This window comes from Olea europaea, unplaced genomic scaffold (genome assembly GCF_002742605.1).
Source record: "Olea europaea var. sylvestris unplaced genomic scaffold, O_europaea_v1 scaffold1273, whole genome shotgun sequence".
Classification (NCBI taxonomy): Eukaryota; Viridiplantae; Streptophyta; class Magnoliopsida; order Lamiales; family Oleaceae; genus Olea; species Olea europaea.
This window is the reverse complement of record NW_019230182.1, coordinates 14,926-35,838: the sequence shown is the minus strand read 5'-3', so window position 1 is coordinate 35,838 and position 20,913 is coordinate 14,926. Positions and strand designations below refer to the sequence as shown.

The following is a 20,913-nucleotide window of genomic DNA, read 5'->3' as shown; positions in this document are numbered from 1 at the left end:
AGCCTCCAATATTTTATTCTATAAAAAAAATTTACGTGTTCATTTAAGTGTCACCACATTTTAACTTGTGAGATCAGCTACTTCTTCATAAGCAAGAAATGTCACATGCGATGGTCTATCTGTAATAACGATATCCGTATCTCGTTATTACTTACGACCATGAATGATTAAAGATTTAATCATATGTAATTTGTATCTCACAATCACAACCCCTCGTGATTAACAAATTACGGAGATTTGAATCCACGAACTATATTATTTAATTTAATTGAATATTAAATAAATAATATATCTGCCATAAAGTTGAATTATATATTAAAAGTGATCATGTCTAGAGTTATTGAACTTAGAGCATAACACTCACAATGATAAGTCAAATGCTCGCAGGATGTTATGTCCTCTCCTGATAATGCAGTTAAAATCATTGTTGATGGGAGTCTTCCTTCAGATCAACAACGCCTGACGTTGCTCAAATTTATTGCCTGAGAGAGAGACTCTCTGCAGCAATATTATACAAAGTAATTTCCTGCGTGCATGTTCTACTTTTGTTGTTATAGCAAGCACTCCAAGAAAAAAGCTGTGTGGTTATAGAAAAAGCTCTAAATTGATATCTTGTGTTGCAGGTGACTCATCCGCGAAAAGTTCTTCCAGAACATCTTGTAGCCTCTTTATATGCAATTGCCTGTGCTCTATCCAGGGCCGTACCTTTGCTTCGCGGGGCCTGAGGCGAACTTTGGAATTTGCGCTCTAGGCCTTAAATCGTAGCAAACAATCCCTTTTTAAAAAGATAAAAAGTAAAAAATTAGAAGTTTACGGAATTAAATTTGTTAACTTAAATCAACAATAAAACAACAAATAAAATTTTCGGTGTTCCTTTCTTCTCTTCTTATTAAAGTATTTATTCGTTTCTTTTGAACACATGAGCATAATGGGTTAAAAAAAAAGGGTAAAAAGTAAAAAATGGCCCCCCCCCCCTAAAATTCTGGGCCTGAGGCGGAGGCCTCTTGGGCCTTCCATCAGGTCCGGCTCTGGCTCTATCGTACGATGGAATGTCTGAGATCGCATTGCCATTGGAACCCGTTGACTCGCTATCTACAATGGTTTGCGCTACTGATATTGGTTAGTCGAATAATAGGAAGAAAACGGAGACGAATCTGTATCCAAAACATTATAAGCCGCTATTGAACCATGGGAAGCACTAGAATTCTGTCTCAATATCAAAAAGGTAGTTCTACTATTGATACTGTAAAAGGGTGAATCTACATCTATAGCTTGCATTGAACAGTTCCATTCTTCCGGGCATCACTGATACACAAAAAACTCATAAAGATACTATAAAACCAGATTTTGCTCTACTATGATGATATCGTATTTAAGATGTTTAGTTGTTGGATGAATTTTGTGAATAGTGACGCCGAAATAAGTATAATGATGATGACAAAGCCGAGGCAAGAGTTGGACTCTTTGTCCTTAAGTCGAATTTGCCCCGCAACGGTGCCTACGGATTTCGGCAATCGACTCCCAAGATACAACGGCTACACTTGTGTTTGTAGCACTCCAAAACACAAGTACAACGAACCAATTTAGGCTTATGTACTCCAAGGATGAAATGAAAGAAAATCAAAATAAACGAAATGATTTTGATTTTGGATAGAAGAGAGGATGAGAGACGTTTTGCATATCAAACTGTGTGGAATAGAACACCCAAAGAGTCCTATTTATAGACCATGAAAGGGTGTGGACGAAATGGTTGAGGCCAAACCATGCACCCTTTCAAAACAATGCACCACCTTTATGAAAAGGTGTCTATTCACTGATTTTCGTCCTTTTTCGTAATTTCTCATTCATCCGATATTAGTTTTCGAAATGCCAAATATACCCTTCAATACATGCAGAGAAATCAAAATTCTCTTTCGGGGGCGTTGCCCCCGACCCCCCACGAGGGGCGCTGCCCCCTTGACCCTCGCGACCTGACCGGGCAGGTCGATCCCCGTTTGTGCGCCCCGAAGCGGCGAAGTGGCAAACAATTTTGCTTAAACGGATTGAGTCGAGCTTTTGAGTATTTGGTCGAAGTCGATACGAAGTCACTTTAATCGATTTTCAATTCTCGATTTATTTAACCAATATCCAACATTAGTTTTATCGTCATGGCGCCTAGTCGCGTACAAGCATGATTGTATGAATCTTGTATAAATATAGCATTAGTCATGTCTATTCTGCATGTTGTTATCAAAATTTCCTCTCTCCTCACTGAATTTAAAAAAAAAAAATTGATTTTATTTTTTTATTTTAATATCATTATATTCGTGTTTAAATTTTCCCCCCCATAGTTTTATTAGACGTTTCTTGTCATAGCTCCACCACTAATTACAATGACACCAAACAAGCATAATAAATCTCAATTATTATTACAATCATGTTTGGGATACATTGTGGTGTCCAACATGGACACTCGGCACCTTGGCATTGGTTGAGGTGCTTGCCACGCCCAGGCCCACTGGCACCTCGATACGGGTGTCCATTTTGGACACTACAATGTACCAAGAGCATTATCCTTATTATTAAGTGTCAAATAACAATTCATAGTTCAGTTAATCTACATCTAATAAGGAACATACGTTCATGGTTTGAGCCTTTTAATATATTAACGAGCGAGAGTATGATGTGGTATATAACTCTATACGCAAGCATATAAATATTAATATTATGAACATGTTCACGTGGGAAATCAATAAATTCTCTTGGAAGAGTATTGGGATAAATTTAATCAGTTAGTGTTGTCAAAATTATTCCGCTGAGCAAAGTGAAATGTTGTTTTTAAATAAAGAAATAGGCGGTGGATGGGGGCAGCTACTATGGAATTTTGAAACCCAATGACTGCGAGAAAAAGGGGCCTTTTTCGTACTAGCATCAAGTAGAAGACCTTCAAGGATTAATTGTTTTTCAATGACTAAGGGTAAGGGGCCCCTTCCCCTTCTTCCTATTCAAATTCATCCAAGTTCTGAAGAACTTCTTGTGCTTTTACTCTCAAGAATTGTTCTATAATATATGGTGGTCTATTTTTTGTGCCATAGGATCCCCTTTCGATCTTGAGAGGCTTGGAATATATATATAAGAGTCTAAAAGGACCTAAAAACATGTCCAAGACACTCTAATTCGTACAAACTTAACCTTCCGAAACAAATCGGGAAGTCGCCTATTACAATGGGCCTATGCATGAAGGATTGGCTCCTAAGTGCAACAACTTATGTGCCAAAATACCCTCCGTCTTATGCACAAAGGATTGCGTATAATTCACATAGAAACCATTTTTGAGTTCTGCTCTTGTTCTGGAGCGGCTTTCTATAATTCACATACAATTTTTGGTTAAATTTTCTAGAAGGGCAAAAAAGTTTAAAAGTGACATTTTTGTGAAAATTATTAAAAGGTGATATTTTTGTAAATGGCAATTGAAAAAGTGACGAGTTTGGTTTTGGTTCTAGACCAAGAATCAAAGAATTGAATCTCTTTAATTTTTTTATTTATTAAATTAGTCAAATTATTTTAATATTTTTTTAAATAAATTTTCTAACCAATTAATAGAGCCCAAAAATATTATTTTCCTATTTCATTTGTCATCTAATTAATTTAGCCCAAACCCAAAATATGATTGTTTTATATTTGAAGCCGAATCAAATCAATGAGATGAAATCACGATATTTTATTATTTACTTTTTGGTAATTTGTATGAGTTGGTGAATGAATCTTATTAGACAACTTGTTACTCCTTTCGTCCTAATTATATAGGCTGGATTTCCTTTTTCTCTTATCCCAAATATATATGCTTGTTTCTTAATTTAGAATATTTTGTTTTGTTCCTTTACCAATATACCCTTATTCATTTTTCCTCACTTATTATGCAAACTTTTTGAAATCATCCAAATACACACCTTTTCCACTTTTTGAAAACATGGAAAAATCTCATTTCTTCTTTTTCAAATTAAATCATTCAAATTCTTTACTAATTCCAATAATAATTTACTACTACATATTGAAAATTAAATAAGGGTAAATTAGAAAAGATTTTGACAAAAAATAATTTTCCAATGACATTAAAGAAAATTTCTTAATCTGTGTAAAAAACTAAAAAAATCTATATAATTGAGACAGAGTGAGTATTTGTATACTATAAATTGCATCACATTAATTTGTAAGAGTTAAGATTGAACATGTTATTAGTTGAATTAATATAATATTATTGTAAATATTAAAAAAATTAATTATCGTACATAACTCGAGAATCGAATAGAATTGAAGCCATAATTAAATTTGAACTCGATGATTCTACTTATTAAATATTTGAAAATTCGAGTTGGATTCAATTCTCTTTAAAATCTAACACGTCCATCCCTAACTTTAATAAACCTTTGTGGAGTGTTTATTGTATGGACCGAGCTTTTACCGACCCTACACATATTTGGGAGGGGGGGAGGGAGGAGACCCACCCCTCTCACATCTGTCTCTGAACCCCTTTTTTTCCTAATTGTATTGAGAGTATAATTCCTATTGAACCCTATGTATAGGGTTATATTAATGAAAGGGGATTTTGTTTAAGAAGCCTAGTCAACTATAATCTTTGGTAAAATAGCCTATATCAATAATTTTTGTTTAAGTAGTCTAAAGTCTATTTGATTATATATTAAAAGTCTTAAATACCCTTAAGTTGAAATGACTAAAATATCCAATTTGAAAATGAATATTACCCAAATCCCCAAATATAAATCCCTAAATCCCCTTCATTTCTCTCGTTTCCAAGTCCATTCTCACCATATTAAACTCTCCTTAAAATTCAGTCGTATTCTTCTTCATATGCATTATTCTTGCTTACAATGAATGATTGCATGTTGAAGTTCCCTTTCTTGAACCAAGAACAAATGAAATAGTGCAAATTTTGGAGGTGGGTTAGCAAGAATCGATTTCACACAGTTGAAGGTGAGCTTTATAAATTGAAAATTATAGATTTGTTTTTATTTTCTAGTTGTATGCTATGAGAAAAATCAATTGGATAATTAAAATTTGCTGTAAAATATTGAAACGGAATGGTGCCGTTTCTCAGTAGTTGTGTGCCCTTTTTTCCCAGCTGGCTGCCGTTTTAATAAGACAATGGAGGTATTGATATACTTGTTGGCAAATTAGTTGTTTCCCCATTCTTTTATAGCATTTTATTATCATAAATAAATTTAAACGGCACATACATTTACGAAATGCCGTTTTGTTCTGCTGAAATGTGTTATGTAACAATATGAGTAGCCTTTTGTTTGTTATTGAAGTTGTGATTCATAGTACTCAGTTTTGGCAATTAATGGAGTAATATATTATATTTTTTTTTTGTTGAATTGCAGATATGGGCTCTGGTGCAATGATTGTTATTTGTTATTTTGTTAAATTTGAAAAGAGTGGTGAAGATGAATGGAGTTGGAAATGGATAGGGAATGATGAAAACACCGCAACAAATATTTTTTTATCAAAAACAATCTCATATGTAGAGTTGTATAACAAAGTCCGAAAAGCAGTTAAGGTTGATCCCAATGTGTATGACATCGAGATGAAATTTCTCGTTCCCGGCATGACAAAATTATCAATTCCGCCAATGAAGATTACTTGCGATATGGATGTTAATTGGTTTCTTTCTTTGCATGACAAAGTTCCAATTTGTGTAACCCTTGTAGAAAAGGGTTATGTTGATCAAGAAGACATGAATGTTGATATTGTAGATGTTCAAGAGAATCATGAATGTATTTCAAATGTTGTTGCAACTAACAATGCGGTAGAGATGGATGAATTGTATATGCAAAATGATCAGTCCGATGACAATTATATGTGATCGTTATCTCCATGTAATCAAAATTGTGAAAACGATTGTGTGAACTTTACAAGTGATGATTATTGGGATGGGGAAGAAGTAGTGCATGGAAACGACATAGATGATTCTCATGTGATACATGAAGACAATGTTACTCATGATACACCTTTTACATTGGTAGATGAGATCATTGGCAGTTCCCAAGTTGTTGCCTATCTGAATCCTTGTGGAACATCAGTTAAGATTCTTGACGTCGATGATGTGCACGTTAGCCAAATTTTTCGCAACAAGAAGGATTTTCAGGCATCACTACAAATGCTTGCTGTAAGAAACTCTTTCGAATTTAAGGTCACTAAGTCAAATAAGAGTACATATGTAGTAGTATGTGTTGAGAAAATTTGCAAATGGCGTTTGCGGGCAACACGATTGAAGGAAAGTGACGAATTTGAAATTCGAAAGTATTCACGTTATCATAATTGTTCATTGGATGTTCACCACAAAGATCATAGACAAGCTAGTTGTTGGATGATAGGAAAACATATCATGTCGAAGTTTGAGGATCCTAACATTATATATAGACCTTCGAACATTCAAAATGATATTCGTCGGGAGTTTGGCATAGATATAAATTATTATAAGGCATGGATGGCTAGAGAATGTGCTATAGAGCTATTAAGAGGCTCACCTAATCTTAGTTATGATAGATTGGCCAAGTATTGCAATATTCTGAAGAAGAATAATCCCGGTACAATGACGTTCATTGAGGTTGATAATGAGAATCGATTCAAATACTTTTTTATGGCTTTAGGACCAAGCATACGTGGTTTTCACTCATCAATGAGACATGTCATTTCTGTGGATGGAACATTATGAAATCAAAATTTCGAGGTATGTTACTTGTTGCCACGTGTCAAGATGCAAATCTTCAGATATATCCTCTTGCATTTGGCATTGTTGATTCTGAAAATGATGCATCATGGACTTGGTTCTTCGATAAGTTGTTTCATGTAACGGGTATGTTGGAAGGGCTTGTTTTCATTTCTGATCGCAAGGAGAGCATTGGTAACGCTATAAAGATTGTTTATCCTTATGCACATCATGGATGTTGCATGTGGCATCTACAACTAAATATAAAGTCAAATTATCATAAGATCGATATTCTGCCATTGTTTATGGCAACTGCGAAGGAGTATAGTTTGATTAATTTTGAAAAATCAATGGCAAATTTATATCGTAAGAGTCCGGCAGTTGGACAATACCTAGAAAAGAAAGTTGGGTATGAATTTTGGTCCCGAGCACATTTCAAAGGAATCCGTTACAATATTATGACAACTAACAATGCAGAATCTTTGAACTCGTTATTCAAGAATGCTCGGGAGTTTCCAGTACTTGCTATGGTTGAACAAATAAGAAAAACTTTACAGAAATGGTTTCATGAGAGACACATTGAGGCGGAAGAATGTGCAAGTACTCTAACCCCGCCCATTGAGGATAAAATGCGTAAAAAGTATAATGATGCAAAGGGACTAATAGTGGTACCAATAAATGAGTATGAGCTGCACGTCAGTGTTGAGAATGAAATGTATACCGTGAACTTGGAGGCAAGAACCTGTAGTTATAGGGAATTTGATTTGGAAAAGCTTCCTTGCAAACATGCACTTGCAGCAGCGAAATTTAAGGGAATATCTTGTAACAATTTGTGCTCACCTTATTATACCAGTGCTAGTTGGAAACAAGCATATGCTGAATGTATATATCCAGTGGCAAATGAGGCTGACTGGGAAATCTCCAATCAACCAAAGGTGTTACCACCCCTTTTGAATCGAGGACAAAGTGGACGTCCAAAAAACCGTCGAATTCCATCAAGAGGAGAGGGAAAAAGGACTCGTAAATGTAGTAGGTGTGGCCAGAGGGGCCATAATCGTCTGACTTGCAAAAATGCTCTACACTAGTTGACAGATGCATAGAACATTTTTTGTTTAACATAATCTTGAAATTATAATAGATTAAGATAATTTTTGATATATTGTGATAGTTGTCTGACAAAGTATGATAGCTACTTCAAACAGATTTTTGATAAATATGACAACATCACAAATTTGTTCAAACCAAAACGGTATCAGGTCGTTTTAAATGTATGGGTGTTATGTCTACTCATTTCGTGTTCATTTTTGTTCATTCACGTTTGTTATGGACGGATGGATGTTAATCATTTATTTAATCTTTACATTGTGATATATTTTGATCAATTATAATAGATTTGTAAGTCAGATTCTGATAAAAATGACATCAGCACTGTTTGTTTAGCCAAAACGACAGCCGGGCGTTTCAAACTTATGGGCGACGTTTCTACTCATTTCGTGTCCATTTGGTGCGATGACGCTCGTAAGCACTTGAAAATTGAAGGACGAAGGTTCGAATTACATTTTGCCTTTACGATCGATGCATTTGTCCGAACTATAGTGAGTTTCTCTATAGTTTCACCGACTACACTACACTCCGCTTGACAATGAAGAACAACCCAAGGGGAAAGTGTGGTATGAAAATCATAGCACGTGGAGTCGTTCAACGTGTCCCAGATGTATATCATGTCCCAAACATTGTTGCGCTACTTTCGAAGTGAAACCGGTACCTCCGGACCCATAACGACAGCTGGGCGTTTCAAACTTATGGGCGACGTTTCTACTCATTTCGTGTCCATTTGGTGCAATGAAACTCGTAAGCACTTGAAAATTGAACGACGAAGGTTCGAATTACATTTCGTCGTTACGATCGACGCATTTGTCCGAACTATAGTGAGTTTCTCTATAGTCCCACCGACTATACTACACTACACTCCACTCCACTTGACAATGAAGAACGACCTAAGGGGAAAGTGTGATATGCAAATCGTAGCACGTGTAGACGTTTAACGTGTCCCGAACGTGTATCATGTCCCAAACATCGTTGCGTTACTTTCGGAGTGAAATCGGTACCTCCGGACCCAAAACGGCAGCTGGACGTTTCAAACGTATGGGCGACGTTTCTACTCATTTCGTATCCATTTGGTGCAATGAAGCTCGTAAGCACTTGAAAATTGAACGACGAACGTTCGAATTACATTTCGTCGTTACGATCGACGCATTTGTCCGAACTATAGTGAGCTTCTCTATAGTCCCACCGACTACACTACGCTTGACAATGAAGAACGACCTAAGGAAAAAGTGTGATATGCAAATCGTAGCACGTGTAGACGTTCAACGTGTCCCGAAGGTGTATCATGTCCCAAACATCGTTGCGCTACTTTCGGAGTGAAATCGGTACCTCCGGACCCAAAACGGCAGCTGGGCGTTTCAAACGTATGGGCGACGTTTCTACTCATTTCGTGTCCATTTGGTGCAATAAAGCTCGTAAGCACTTGAAAATTGAACGACGAAGGTTCGAATTACATATCGTCGTTACGATCGACGCATTTGTCCGAACTATAGTGAGTTTCTCTATAATCCCACCGACTACACTATACTACACTCCGCTTGACAATGAAGAACGACCTAAGGGGAAAGTGTGGTAAGCAAATCATAGCACATGTAGACGTTCAACGTGTCCCGAACGTGTATCATATCCTAAACATCGTTCCGCTACTTTCGGAGTGAAACCGGTACCTCTGGACCCAAAACGGCAGCTGGGCGTTTCAAACGTATGGGCGACGTTTCTACTCATTTCGTGTCCATTTGGTGCAATGAAGCTCGTAAGCACTTGAAAATTGAACGACGAAGGTTCGAATTACATTTCGTCGTTACGATCGACGTATTTGTCCGAACTATAATGAGTTTCTCTATAGTCCCACCGACTACACTATACTACACTCCGCTTGACAATGAAGAACGACCTAAGGGGAAAGTGTGGTAAGCAAATCATAGCACATGTAGACGTTCAACGTGTCCTGGACGTGTATCATGTCCTAAACATCGTTCCGCTACTTTCGGAGTGAAATCGGTACCTCTGGACCCAAAACGACAGCTGGGCGTTTCAAACGTATGGGCGACGTTTCTACTCATTTCGTGTCCATTTGGTGCAATGAAACTCGTAAGCACTTGAAAATTGAAGGACGAAGGTTCGAATTACATTTCGTCGTTACGATCGACGCATTTGTCCGAACTATAGTGAGTTTCTCTATTGTCCCACCGACTATACTACACTACACTCCGCTTGACAATGAAGAACGACCTAAGGGGAAAGTGTGATATGCAAATCGTAGCACGTGTAGACGTTCAACGTGTCCCAAATGTGTATCATGTCCCAAACATCGTTGCGCTACTTTCGGAGTGAAATCGGTACCTCCGGACCCAAAACGGCAGCTGGGCGTTTCAAATGTATGGGCGACGTTTCTACTCATTTCGTATCCATTTGGTGCAATGAAACTCGTAAGCACTTAAAAATTGAACGACGAACGTTCGAATTACATTTCGTCGTTACGATCGACGCATTTGTCCGAACTATAGTGAGTTTCTCTATTGTCCCACCGACTACACTACACTACACTCCGCTTGACAATGAAGAACGACCTAAGGGGAAGTGTGATATGCAAATCATAGCATGTGTAGACGTTCAACATGTCCCGAACGTGTATCATGTCCCAAACATCGATGCGCTACTTTCGGAGTGAAATAGGTACATCCGGACCCAAAACGGCAGCTGAGCGTTTCAAACGTATGGTTGTAGTTTAGGATTTAGGGTTTTTTTTTTTTTCTAGCAAATACCACTAGTGTGGTTTATTTTATATAATGAAAAGCGGGAAAACAAATAGAGGAGGGGGGCATGGACCTGACCTCCAACAAATGTAAATTGTAACAAATATTTGAAGATGAAATGCAATCACACTAAACAAGACACGAACCAAAACTAATGAAAGGTACTCAGGGGTATTCCCGAGGGTAAATCTTCGGGTGGTAGTACATAGACATTGATCGAGTCATGCGTCTGGATTGAAACATTTCCGGATCATAGTAGTCTGCGATGTCTGGCTCACTCGTTGGAGAGGGGTCTCGCCTGCGTGTAGGAGCCTGCTTTGGTGATAGGAACTGTTCAGATGGTGGTGCACTGAATGTCGGGCGAAAAGCGGGTGCATCTGATCTCATTGTACTAGTCGTAGGTGCGTCTAATCTCATGGTGTTCTGTGCTACGACATCTGAATCATGGGAGATTGACCTGCTTGCTGTAGGGACATCGTCCTCTGCATTTTGCATGCAGTTTCCAAGTCCCATGCCATCCATGTCTCTCTGTATATGTTCTTTCACCTTATTGTGTGTAGGAGCTGTGATAGAAGGACTAGGTGAAGATGTATGCGTAGGAGTCTTACTCACAGAAGGTCCCTCTCCAAAGAGCTTAAAAACCAAGTCCTCAATAGCAAATCTCATGGTAGATCCAACTTTCATTCCATGGTCCTTCTTAAAGTGATCAATCAGCATATGCTTGACACTATGTCGCTCTGAGCTGATCTCAGCCAACAACCCCTGTGCAAGAGTGGTTTTAGGATTTAGGGTTTAGGGTATGGGGCTTAGGGTATAGGGTTTAAACCTATACTACAATTTTTTGACGTATAGTGTTTTTAAGATATTTCAACACTAATTCACTAGTTTTGGAATGAATTCGAGACTCCTTGACCCAAAATGACATATTGACGTTTTACTCTAATGGGTGCCATTTAAGGTATACGGTATACAAAAAATCACTTGTATTCATTCAGTACATGCGATCCTGTTACAAGTATGACTGCGATTTAGAGCACACAAATCATAGCACATTTTGGTACACTTTAGGAGAACACTTTAGTCCTATGACCCAAATAGCATGTTGTCGTTTTAAACGCAGAACTGCCGTTTTTCATATAATAGTCTATTTTTCAACACCATATAGATAAAGTTATGATAAACTGCATCTTCCTTTCAACCATGTCTGCTTCAATATTTGAATGAGACATCCTATAATGAAAATAATATAATTTATAAAAAATATTGATCAACATCCAAAGAAACTAGACAAATCTTATTGATCAGCATCCAAATCTGAGTACACAAAATCAACATCCATAAATTTCATAGGAAGATTGATGAACATCCAAAACTGACTAGACAAAAATCAGCATCCATGCACATGTTTTCCAACTACATCATTTCAAAACTACCATGTAGACAAAAATAGCATCAGAGTTCTCAATCTTTCAACCACATAAACGTGCAAAATATACTGAAAAAACAATTATGGATCGAAATGCATAGCAAAAACTTCAGCGGCTAGTTTCTTCCTCCAACTGTTAATCATAGTATCGGATATAAGTTTCACGTCTAATCCCGCCAATAAAAGCTCTATGAACTTGATAACGTACATCCCACAATCTCCTCTACGAATATATATTTGTCATAATAAATATATGCACTCTCAAAATAAGTGAAAATCTAAAAAATTTTAAAGATAGATTATTTATGCATTGTTTTGTTGTGGAACATCTGCATGTTGACGCCATAGAAACTGTTTGTGTGGGTAGTTTTCCCCGAATAACAAACTTTCCTTCATCATTCTAGGAATCACCTTCACAATTGGATGCATGATTTTTTGCAATTTTCCAAAACGAGTCAAACTCTTCATGCTGTCATATACATATATAGTTCGTTCGGCAAAGTCCACTTTGAATGCAATCCAGTGCTTCATTTCTACATTGCAGGGAATATACAACGATGTACAAGAATCCCATCGCTTGCTCCATTCTGGATTTTTACCATATATATATCTTGTCATATTTTTCATCGATTTAAAGTCTTCTACTGGATTTTTTTCTTTCTTATGCAGCTCAAAATCTTCAAACCTCTTGGTGCACATGTTAGTAAAAGCACAATCCAAAATTGCACAATCTTGTGGGAACACAATAGGATATGTATGCATTCGTGCCCTCATCAACAACAACGCTATGTCAATGTGCTGTAGATGTATAAAGCCATTTAAGAATGAAATGAAGTATGAGAAAAATATAGAATGCTAAAGTACTTACATCACTATCGAGCCATCTAAATTGCTTCTGAATTTCAAGCAAGAAACTTTTTGGCTTCGTGAACATCATTATGTCCACATGTTCACTGCATAAAACAAATAACATAAGAACATAAATTACAACTTCACAAAAATAATTAATGTAAGAATAGTTACCTGTCAGGTGCATTAACCAACCAATTCTGTAAGTCATCTGCCTTAGCCGGATCTAGCTCTCGAAATGGGTCAAATGCGTTTACATTGCGAAGCTTCCTCCTCTTCTCCGGATTTGTGAACGGAGATTCAAGAACAAGTGACCTTTTCTTGATTCTCATCCCGCACCCAATCTGACTAGACTTATCAGACTCATCTTCCACCACTATAGGGATGGACTCCATTACATCACCATGTGCTATAGAATCCATCGGTACACAGGTATCTCTCTCTTCCACACGAGTTTCATCATCATTCGGCAAATCTGTTGCTTGCCTTTGCTCATTTTCCACTTCAATGGGATTTGGACAGTTATTCATATCATCTGCTTGTTTTTGTTCATTGCCATATGTGGGCAACGTTGCTTCTTTTACAATAACTGGTTCATTCGCCAACACATAATCTTCCACTTCTCTCTCCTCATTGTCATCTTGGTTCTCATCATTTTGAACTTCTACATGAACAAGTGGATCCTCATTTACATCACATGCTTCTCCAGTATTCATAAATCCACTACGAAGAGGAGAGTGATATGTGTAAGGTGTTGTTGACGGGTTAGAATTCTTCATCCACTCCACAACAGATGATATCTTCTCATCAATTTGTCTACAAAAGGATGTAACACAATCAAACCTTTGGTCTATGTAAGATCGCATCTCATCTATCCGCCCTTCATTTTTCCTCTCTAAAATCTCTACCATCTGTAGTAATTGCATTCTCAATTCCTGAGCGAACTCATCTCTAGATGGATACAGAAATGGATATGATGTAGATGGTCCCGGATGAAATGTATGAACATCTGTAGACGTAGGTGGCCTATGAAAAGAAGATGGCTCCCGAGGAGATGTAGAGGCATTAGGAGAGTGGCAAGTTTGCTGAGGAAGATCAACACGAATGGACGAATCTGCTACATTCTCCTTATCCACAAAGATATCAACTGTCAGATCCTCTACTTCATCTTCGAATCGATGAATCTCTGTCCAATATGCTTTGGAAGCCTCTTCCGACGTAGGCTTCAGTGTGCAATGAACAACAATCTATATGAAAAATGAGAGGCGCACTTAGTTGTTATAAAGTACACTACATATTTTGATGTACATTTAAAATTTACTTACATTTGGTTCGTCCATACTTGCACCAATATCCTTGTAGTTAGGCATTTCAGAAGAATTCCATCGACATATTCTGGAAAGGTCAGCCTCCTGTAGATTCTCAACATATCTCCGTCCAATAGATGGTATGGCTTCATAGGCCCAAATCTGCATAAGATGCAAAATATTACAATCTAAGCAAAATGAATAATAAATTATAATTTTAAAAACATTACCTGCAAGGCGAGTGGAAATCCATAAATTGAATATGGATATTTCTCATTATTTATCAAGTATGACTTCACCAACGATTTCCAGTCTCTCGTGAATACATCAATTGTGCGGGCAAACGCCTTTCTCCCCCAAGGATAACTATTAAAAGCATCTAGGTCATCAACTATTGACAAGTGTTCTACATTTATGTATGTGTAGCTTTCTTTGGACAGTAGTACCGTTTCCAAAATATATACAAGCCCAATCTTGTACTTGTCTTCCATACGCACTTTGCGACTTTCAATAGTTTCCTTCAAATTGTGCACCGTTATGCCTTTCTTACACTTTTTAAAGTGTTTCTTCACCAATCTATCATTAGTCACAATATGGGGCTCCAACGAAGACTCCTCACTAGCTCTCAACCCCGTTATCAATGAGAACTCGTATAATGAAAATCGTGTTGGCTTACCTCCAATTGAAAACCAGATCTCATTTTGTTTTTTGGTTACAATCATTCTCAATACAAGTTGGTGGATTAGCTGTGCTGAAAAAGGTATGCGCTTCATTCGATATAGTTGTCCAAAACAAGATTCCATCAGCATTTCTTGATGAACATCATCTAACATTTCCCGAACATAGTCAAGTTTTTGAAGGGAAGACTTCTGCGAAGGCCTGCCTTTAATTCTATGTTCAGTGGGAATCACATAATCAAATGAGCATTCCATTTCTGTAATGAAAAACATAAAATAATCATGCTAAGTTACCAGAATTACATAAACGGCAGGGTGACATTTTCAGAATTGCATAAACGGCTGGGTGACATTTCCAAAAAAAAAAATAAAACAATCTAATTACTGCAGGTGACATTCTTTATGAAGATGGTTGAATCTGTAAGTAAATTACAGGAGAGAAAGATGAGCTCGCATATTGATGGTATTGAAACCTATACTTGAGGTCATTCCCAATGACAGAAGAATTGACGGATGATCTAAAGCCAAAGTTATCTTCATATTTGGTCTGCTCCATTTATATATTCTTAAAGTTTTTTAACACTCGAGGATACTTTAAAGAACATTCTTTGGACATGTGTTCTATATGGCATGTGCCGTGTCCTGCATTAAAAAGTATTAGAATAAAGATATAATTTATAAATTTTAAATTTTAAAGAATTAAATCCACATGTTGTGTCTTGCCTTTTAGAAAAATCAAGGGTTGCCATGTCTGTGTTGTGTCCGTGTTAAGGTAATTGCTCCATACTAACAGTTATATTACTAAATTACCACAGGAAATATAGCACCTAAGATGTGCTAAATTAAGGAAGCATGGAAAACTAGTGAACTTGTGCAGCATATAACAACTTAACTACTGAATTTAATCGTTGAAAGAGAAGAAAATAGGAGTTAATTAGCATAAAATAGGAATATAATTCCCGCGAAAAATATCAGAAGCATACATAAATAAAGATGTAATATATAAATTGTAATTTTTAACGAATTAAATCCACATGCTTGTGTCCTACTTTTTAGAAAAATCAAGTGTTGCCATGACTGTGTCGTGTCTTTATTAAGGTAATTGCTCCATGCTAATAGTTATATTACTAAATAACCACCGGAAATACAGCACTTAAGATGTGCCAAATTAAGGAAGAATGGAAAACTAGAGCAAGTAAGGAACTTGCGCAGCATTTAACGATTTAATTACTGAATTTAAATGTTGAAAGAGAAGAAAATGGGAGTTAATTAGCATAAATGGGAAAATAATTCATGCAAAAGACTATCACTCTAAATATTGTTAGGAATTTCATACCTACTGATGGCCCAGTAAGATATTGGTTCCAGTTGGTGAATAACTCTTATGCAGCGGCAACTCCACTCGCGACAATGGCGATAACAATTTGCTATAGCGTATGAACTCCTTGATCCGTGAAGGAAGAAGACAAGAAGAGATGGGGTTGAATATATTGATTTCGCATCGGGGATTCGAAGGGGAACATTCGGTTGTCGCTCCCCTGTTCGAGAGAGAAGAACTGGATGCCAAATCTAGGGTTTGTGTGATCCGTGAAGGAAGAAGACAAGAAGAGATGGGGTTGAATATATTGATTTCACGTCGGGGATTCGAAGGGGAACATTCGGTTGTCGCTCCTCTGTTCGAGAGAGAAGAACTGGATGCCAAATCTAGGGTTTGTGATTTTGGAATTTGAATGTGATAGGAAGAAGGAGACGAGATTTTAATTTGGGAAATGGGTCCTTTGAATTTTGTTGTTTTGTTTTGCTTGAAGGGTATTTTAGACAGTTTGTATTTTTAATATTAAAATATTTATTTTAATTTTAGTATTTTGGTCAAAGGCTATTTTTCCAAACAAACATTATAAATAGGCTATTCTACCCAATTTTCACATCTATTAAATTATACAAAAATAAATAAATATTTCCTACACCTCTGCCAGGAGAAAAAAACTAGAAAAGCTAAATGAATTGGCCGTCATATTCTTCTTGTAAATTATTGAATTAACATATTTAAGTCTGGGAATACTTTTATTGTGTTATTTTATATATCTTAACTTTGATTTATGGAAGAACATCTCCAGTTTATGCAATTCAGATAAATAGTACAATGCCGGGATTCCCAGTACATACATTACATTTTCTCAACATTGTCATTTATAATTGTTCAGGCTCCAAGCGAAGTAAATAAAAAAGAAACGAATTTATCAAGAAAACGAACAACCCCACGCCCGATTTAGTATTGTTGAAGCGACATCAATTTACCAACGCTGAATATATTCAGGAGATTCAACAAGAAAACGCTAAATGTCAGCTTCAAGAATTCAATTCAAAAATCCAGAAGAAAACAATAAAGTCAACCAAGAACCCAAAATCGGCACTTCAAGAAATGATCAATATCAACCAATTCAACTAAAGCACAATTAGTTTTCATTTTAATTACAACTCCACAAAATCCAAAAAAGCAAACATAAAAAGAAATAATCCTCTTCGAAAAATAGGCACCGATAAATAATGGATAAACAGAAAAAACCACAAACTTATAATGATGAAAATCAAGATAATAGATGTTTAACTTTTCAACAATAGAAAAAATACCTGTTTCTTGAGTTGCGCGGGCTCTAGAATAAGAATCAAGGATCTGTACTATTGTTGAAATAGAGAAATGGGAAATTATGGTCAACAAAGACAATGGTGTGCTTGAATTAATTAGAGGGAGAAAGTTTTTAGCATTGGTTGTGACGGATTTATTGACCATGCCAAATCTAGGGTTTGTGATTTTGGAATTTGAATGTGATAGGAAGAAGGAGACGAGATTTTAATTTGGGAAATGGGTCCTTTGAATTTTGTTGTTTTGTTTTGCTTTAAGGGTATTTTAGACGGTTTGTATTTTTAATATTAAAATATTTATTTTAATTTTAATATTTTGATCAAAGGCTATTTTTCCAAACAAACATTGTAAATAGGCTATTCTACCCAATTTCCTATTAATGAAACCGGCCGCAGCCTCCTTCACAATTCGAAAAGCTTCTGTATTTTATTCTGAGTCATGTCCTTATCTTGCTGCAATTGTAATCCTAATGTAGAAGGAAAAAAAGAAGATGGAGGTTTAGGTTCGTGTGTTTTCAATTGGTCAAATCTACCGGATGATTTAGAAGTTGAGATCTTGTCTCGAATCCCGGATAAACCTCTTATCAGGCTCAAGTGCGTTTGCAAATCTTTGTACTTTCTGATTTCAAATGCATGTGCTCCTAGATTCTCCTCCCCTTCTCCATCCGCCGTTTTTTACGGCTTACTCTACCTCCGGGGCGGTGAAAATTTTCTTAATCTACCTCCTAGTTCTGGAGTCGCTTCTATTAAGTTTTGGCGGAATTTGACGGCATTGCTTGAAAGATGTAAAGCTGAACACCCGGCAGAGCACATTCTAGACTGTTGCAACGGGCTTTTTCTTCTAGCGTTTAGATCTTCCAATCCGACTCAGTATTTCGTTAGCAACCCCACCACGTCTGAATGTATCAGAATTCCTGTTAACCCCTTACACGGTGATTTCAAGTACTCCTCGCTAGCTTTTGATCCTGCCGTTACGCTTCACTATAAAATTATTAGGTTTCCCAGAGTCACTCAATTATTAAATCTGGATGTTTATTCATCTGAGACTGGCGGTTGGGCTTGCCATACTATCGCTTTTGAGCCCGTTCTTGACCTTGGCCGATGGGTTCAAGGTTCTGTTTACTTGAATGGGGTTTTATACAGGTTATCAATGGCCAAGTACTTGGTGTGTATCAACCTCGGACTGAAAGAACATACAAAAATAAATGTGAAATTGAAAGCTCAGGCTTTTGAACTGCCTCAAAAGGATGAATTCGATCAATGTGGATCTATTGGGACATCCAAAGGGGCTTTGCTTTACTTCATCAAAGATAATTATAGGATACTAATCTGGACGTTTGATGACAGTTGTTGTTGGGTGCTCAAGCACAGCACCAACTTTCATGGTCCCATTTGGCACCGACCACTGGATAATATTTTTGATTTTTATCGTGACTTCAGGAAGTTCAACTTTTATGCTTTTCATCCAAGCGAGGATCAAATTTTTCTTCGCACTTTTTGTGCCATACTATGTTATAATCACAATACCAAGGATTTTTATTTCTTTGATCTATTGCCTCGTTATGATATTGCCATTTCCAAAGAGTACAATGTACTCCCTTGCTCGCGCTGTGGAGTTGTTCTGAATAGAGTCATCAAGAGCCATTAGAGATCAACAAATTCATGCTGTAAGTTGTCCTACCTGCCTTTCATTGACTTATTTATATTGCTTATTTTTCTGTAATAATAACTTTCTATTGGTGCTTGTTGGTCTCGGGAGATTGAGGTTGCTAGGTTAGCCAGAAGAAATAAATATTTCAGCTCTTGCCTTTACCATGTGTTTCGTTTTTGAGATTTAGGTACTGAAAGAGATCATTGTTTCCTTCCAAGAAACGATAACATGATATTGTGTTTAGACAATTGCAAATGATGAATGATGTGGACTGTTATCCCTAACCAAAAAATGGAATAAGCAAATAATTTGCTTATAGACGAATGTGAACATGAATGATGTGATCTATGTGAGAACTGACTGAATGCTTGATTCAAGTAAGAACCTCTTGATATCAAATTGGTTTATATTTTATTGCACTGTAAGTTGACCTCAAAGGTTGGAACAAGCTATTATTGGGAACTGAATTTGATTTGTTTGTCTCAGTATTATGATGGTTTTGTTAACAGAAAAAAACTGAAGTGATTTATCAATTATCAGTATGTGGTTTTAACTGCTTTTTGGGTTTTTTGGCTACTAATGAATGATATAAAATTCAAAGGGATGGGAGTGGACATAGAGTTTGGGAGTGACGAGATTGTACATTCGACTTTTGGATAAGTTGACTGAGAAAATATTCTTGTTTTGCTTGTCGATCCTTGAAAATAACTGGTTTTAGATAAAATTAATATGGGGATAAGTATAATGTCCCAGTTACGTGTGGTGAAGGTTAACTTTTGTGAATGACTTTCTTCCTCCATTTTATTTATTTATTTGTTCGGAAGATGTTGTATATTTGGCCATTTTCATTGTTTGCCGTGTCTGATTTCTCGTAGTCCCTATGTGCCTTTACACTGTCCATAGTGCTATTCTCTACGCTAGTTTGGACAATTGACAACAGTACTATGTTCCTTATGTTTTCTATTTACAGATTTTGATTGCTGACTACTGACCATAGACATTGTTCCCATACTTTTTTGAGTTAATAGTTGGTGGTATTAATACAAGTAATTTTTTCCTCTGCAGATTAACCTGTTGGGGACATAAACCATGGGGTTTTTGATGGTGAAATGCAACCTGACACATTCGTTCTTGCCTACCGTGAATCTGAGGGGTTTTATTCATCTGTTGCGAAACTTATTTTTAGCGTTGATTTCTTGTTGTTTTCTAGTGAGGACTTGGAATTGCCTGCTGTGCATACGGGTTTATGTGCACCTTATAAATTTATCCAAACGTTTCAACTATCATTTCGGTTACTCTTAACAGAACTCTATTATTACCTGCCTTCTTTTTTTAATCAACTATTGTGACTCACGATCCCTTTTCTTTTAGGTGAAATTGCAGTTCATGTCTTCAACCTTTCAATTATGCAGTTTTTGATGGATGGATAAATTGGATACACTCTTAATTTCAATAAAATCTACGATGAAATAGAAAACTTGGCTCAAGTTCGTATGCAAAAGGATGCATATGTGATTGTAAAGAGTAATACTAAATATTAGTGTTACTTATTTATTGTCCGATGAAGTTCGATATATTTAAATTTTCGTATTTTTGGATCATGAGCTTTTAGTTGACCGGTAAGAAGCAAATTTGAAAATGTCATAAGGCCTATTATCTCCTAGGAAAGACACAGCTGGGATTAGCATGAAATCATATTTAAACATCAATGCAGAAAATCAGGGGAAAATATGCTGAGATTATATCACATTAGAACTCTGTTCATTAGTAGGTAAAGAGCCATTCACA

The 20,913-nt window shown here is 36.6% G+C and overlaps 3 protein-coding genes across 3 annotated transcripts; 2 read left to right on the top strand and 1 right to left on the bottom strand.

Moving 5' to 3' along the window:
- The first annotated feature begins 6,732 nt into the window (after positions 1–6,732).
- Positions 6,733–7,794, top strand: LOC111374649. The gene has a single exon (XM_022997363.1). It carries the CDS (start codon positions 6,733–6,735, stop codon positions 7,792–7,794), a length of 1,062 nt encoding a protein of 353 aa, XP_022853131.1.
- Positions 7,795–12,068: 4,274 nt separating this feature from the next.
- On the bottom strand, positions 12,069–17,688 carry LOC111374661. Its single transcript, XM_022997373.1, has 6 exons — positions 17,463–17,688; positions 14,385–15,088; positions 14,173–14,316; positions 13,022–14,094; positions 12,867–12,951; positions 12,069–12,796 (listed from the first exon to the last, which is right to left on the bottom strand). The coding sequence occupies exons 1-6, from the start codon at positions 17,620–17,622 to the stop codon at positions 12,302–12,304; spliced, it is 2,661 nt and encodes an 886-aa protein (XP_022853141.1). The 5' UTR covers positions 17,623–17,688; the 3' UTR covers positions 12,069–12,301.
- A 179-nt stretch (positions 17,689–17,867) lies between these two features.
- LOC111374660 (putative F-box protein At3g23950) lies at positions 17,868–20,478 on the top strand. Its single transcript, XM_022997372.1, has 2 exons — positions 17,868–19,141; positions 20,191–20,478. The coding sequence occupies exon 1, from the start codon at positions 17,914–17,916 to the stop codon at positions 19,120–19,122; it is 1,209 nt and encodes a 402-aa protein (XP_022853140.1). The 5' UTR covers positions 17,868–17,913; the 3' UTR covers positions 19,123–19,141; positions 20,191–20,478.
- The last annotated feature ends 435 nt before the right edge of the window (positions 20,479–20,913 follow it).

Coding starts and splice junctions, on each gene's coding strand:
- LOC111374649 (XM_022997363.1), top strand. CDS start 6,733: ATGTTACTTGTTGCCACGTGTCAAGATGCAAATCTTCAGATATATCCT.
- LOC111374661 (XM_022997373.1), bottom strand. CDS start 17,622: ATGGTCAATAAATCCGTCACAACCAATGCTAAAAACTTTCTCCCTCTA. Junction 12,952..13,021: donor TTGGTTAATGCACCTGACAG/GTAACTATTCTT, acceptor TGTTTTATGCAG/TGAACATGTGGACATAATGA. Junction 12,797..12,866: donor TTAGATGGCTCGATAGTGAT/GTAAGTACTTTA, acceptor ATACATCTACAG/CACATTGACATAGCGTTGTT.
- LOC111374660 (XM_022997372.1), top strand. CDS start 17,914: ATGTCCTTATCTTGCTGCAATTGTAATCCTAATGTAGAAGGAAAAAAA.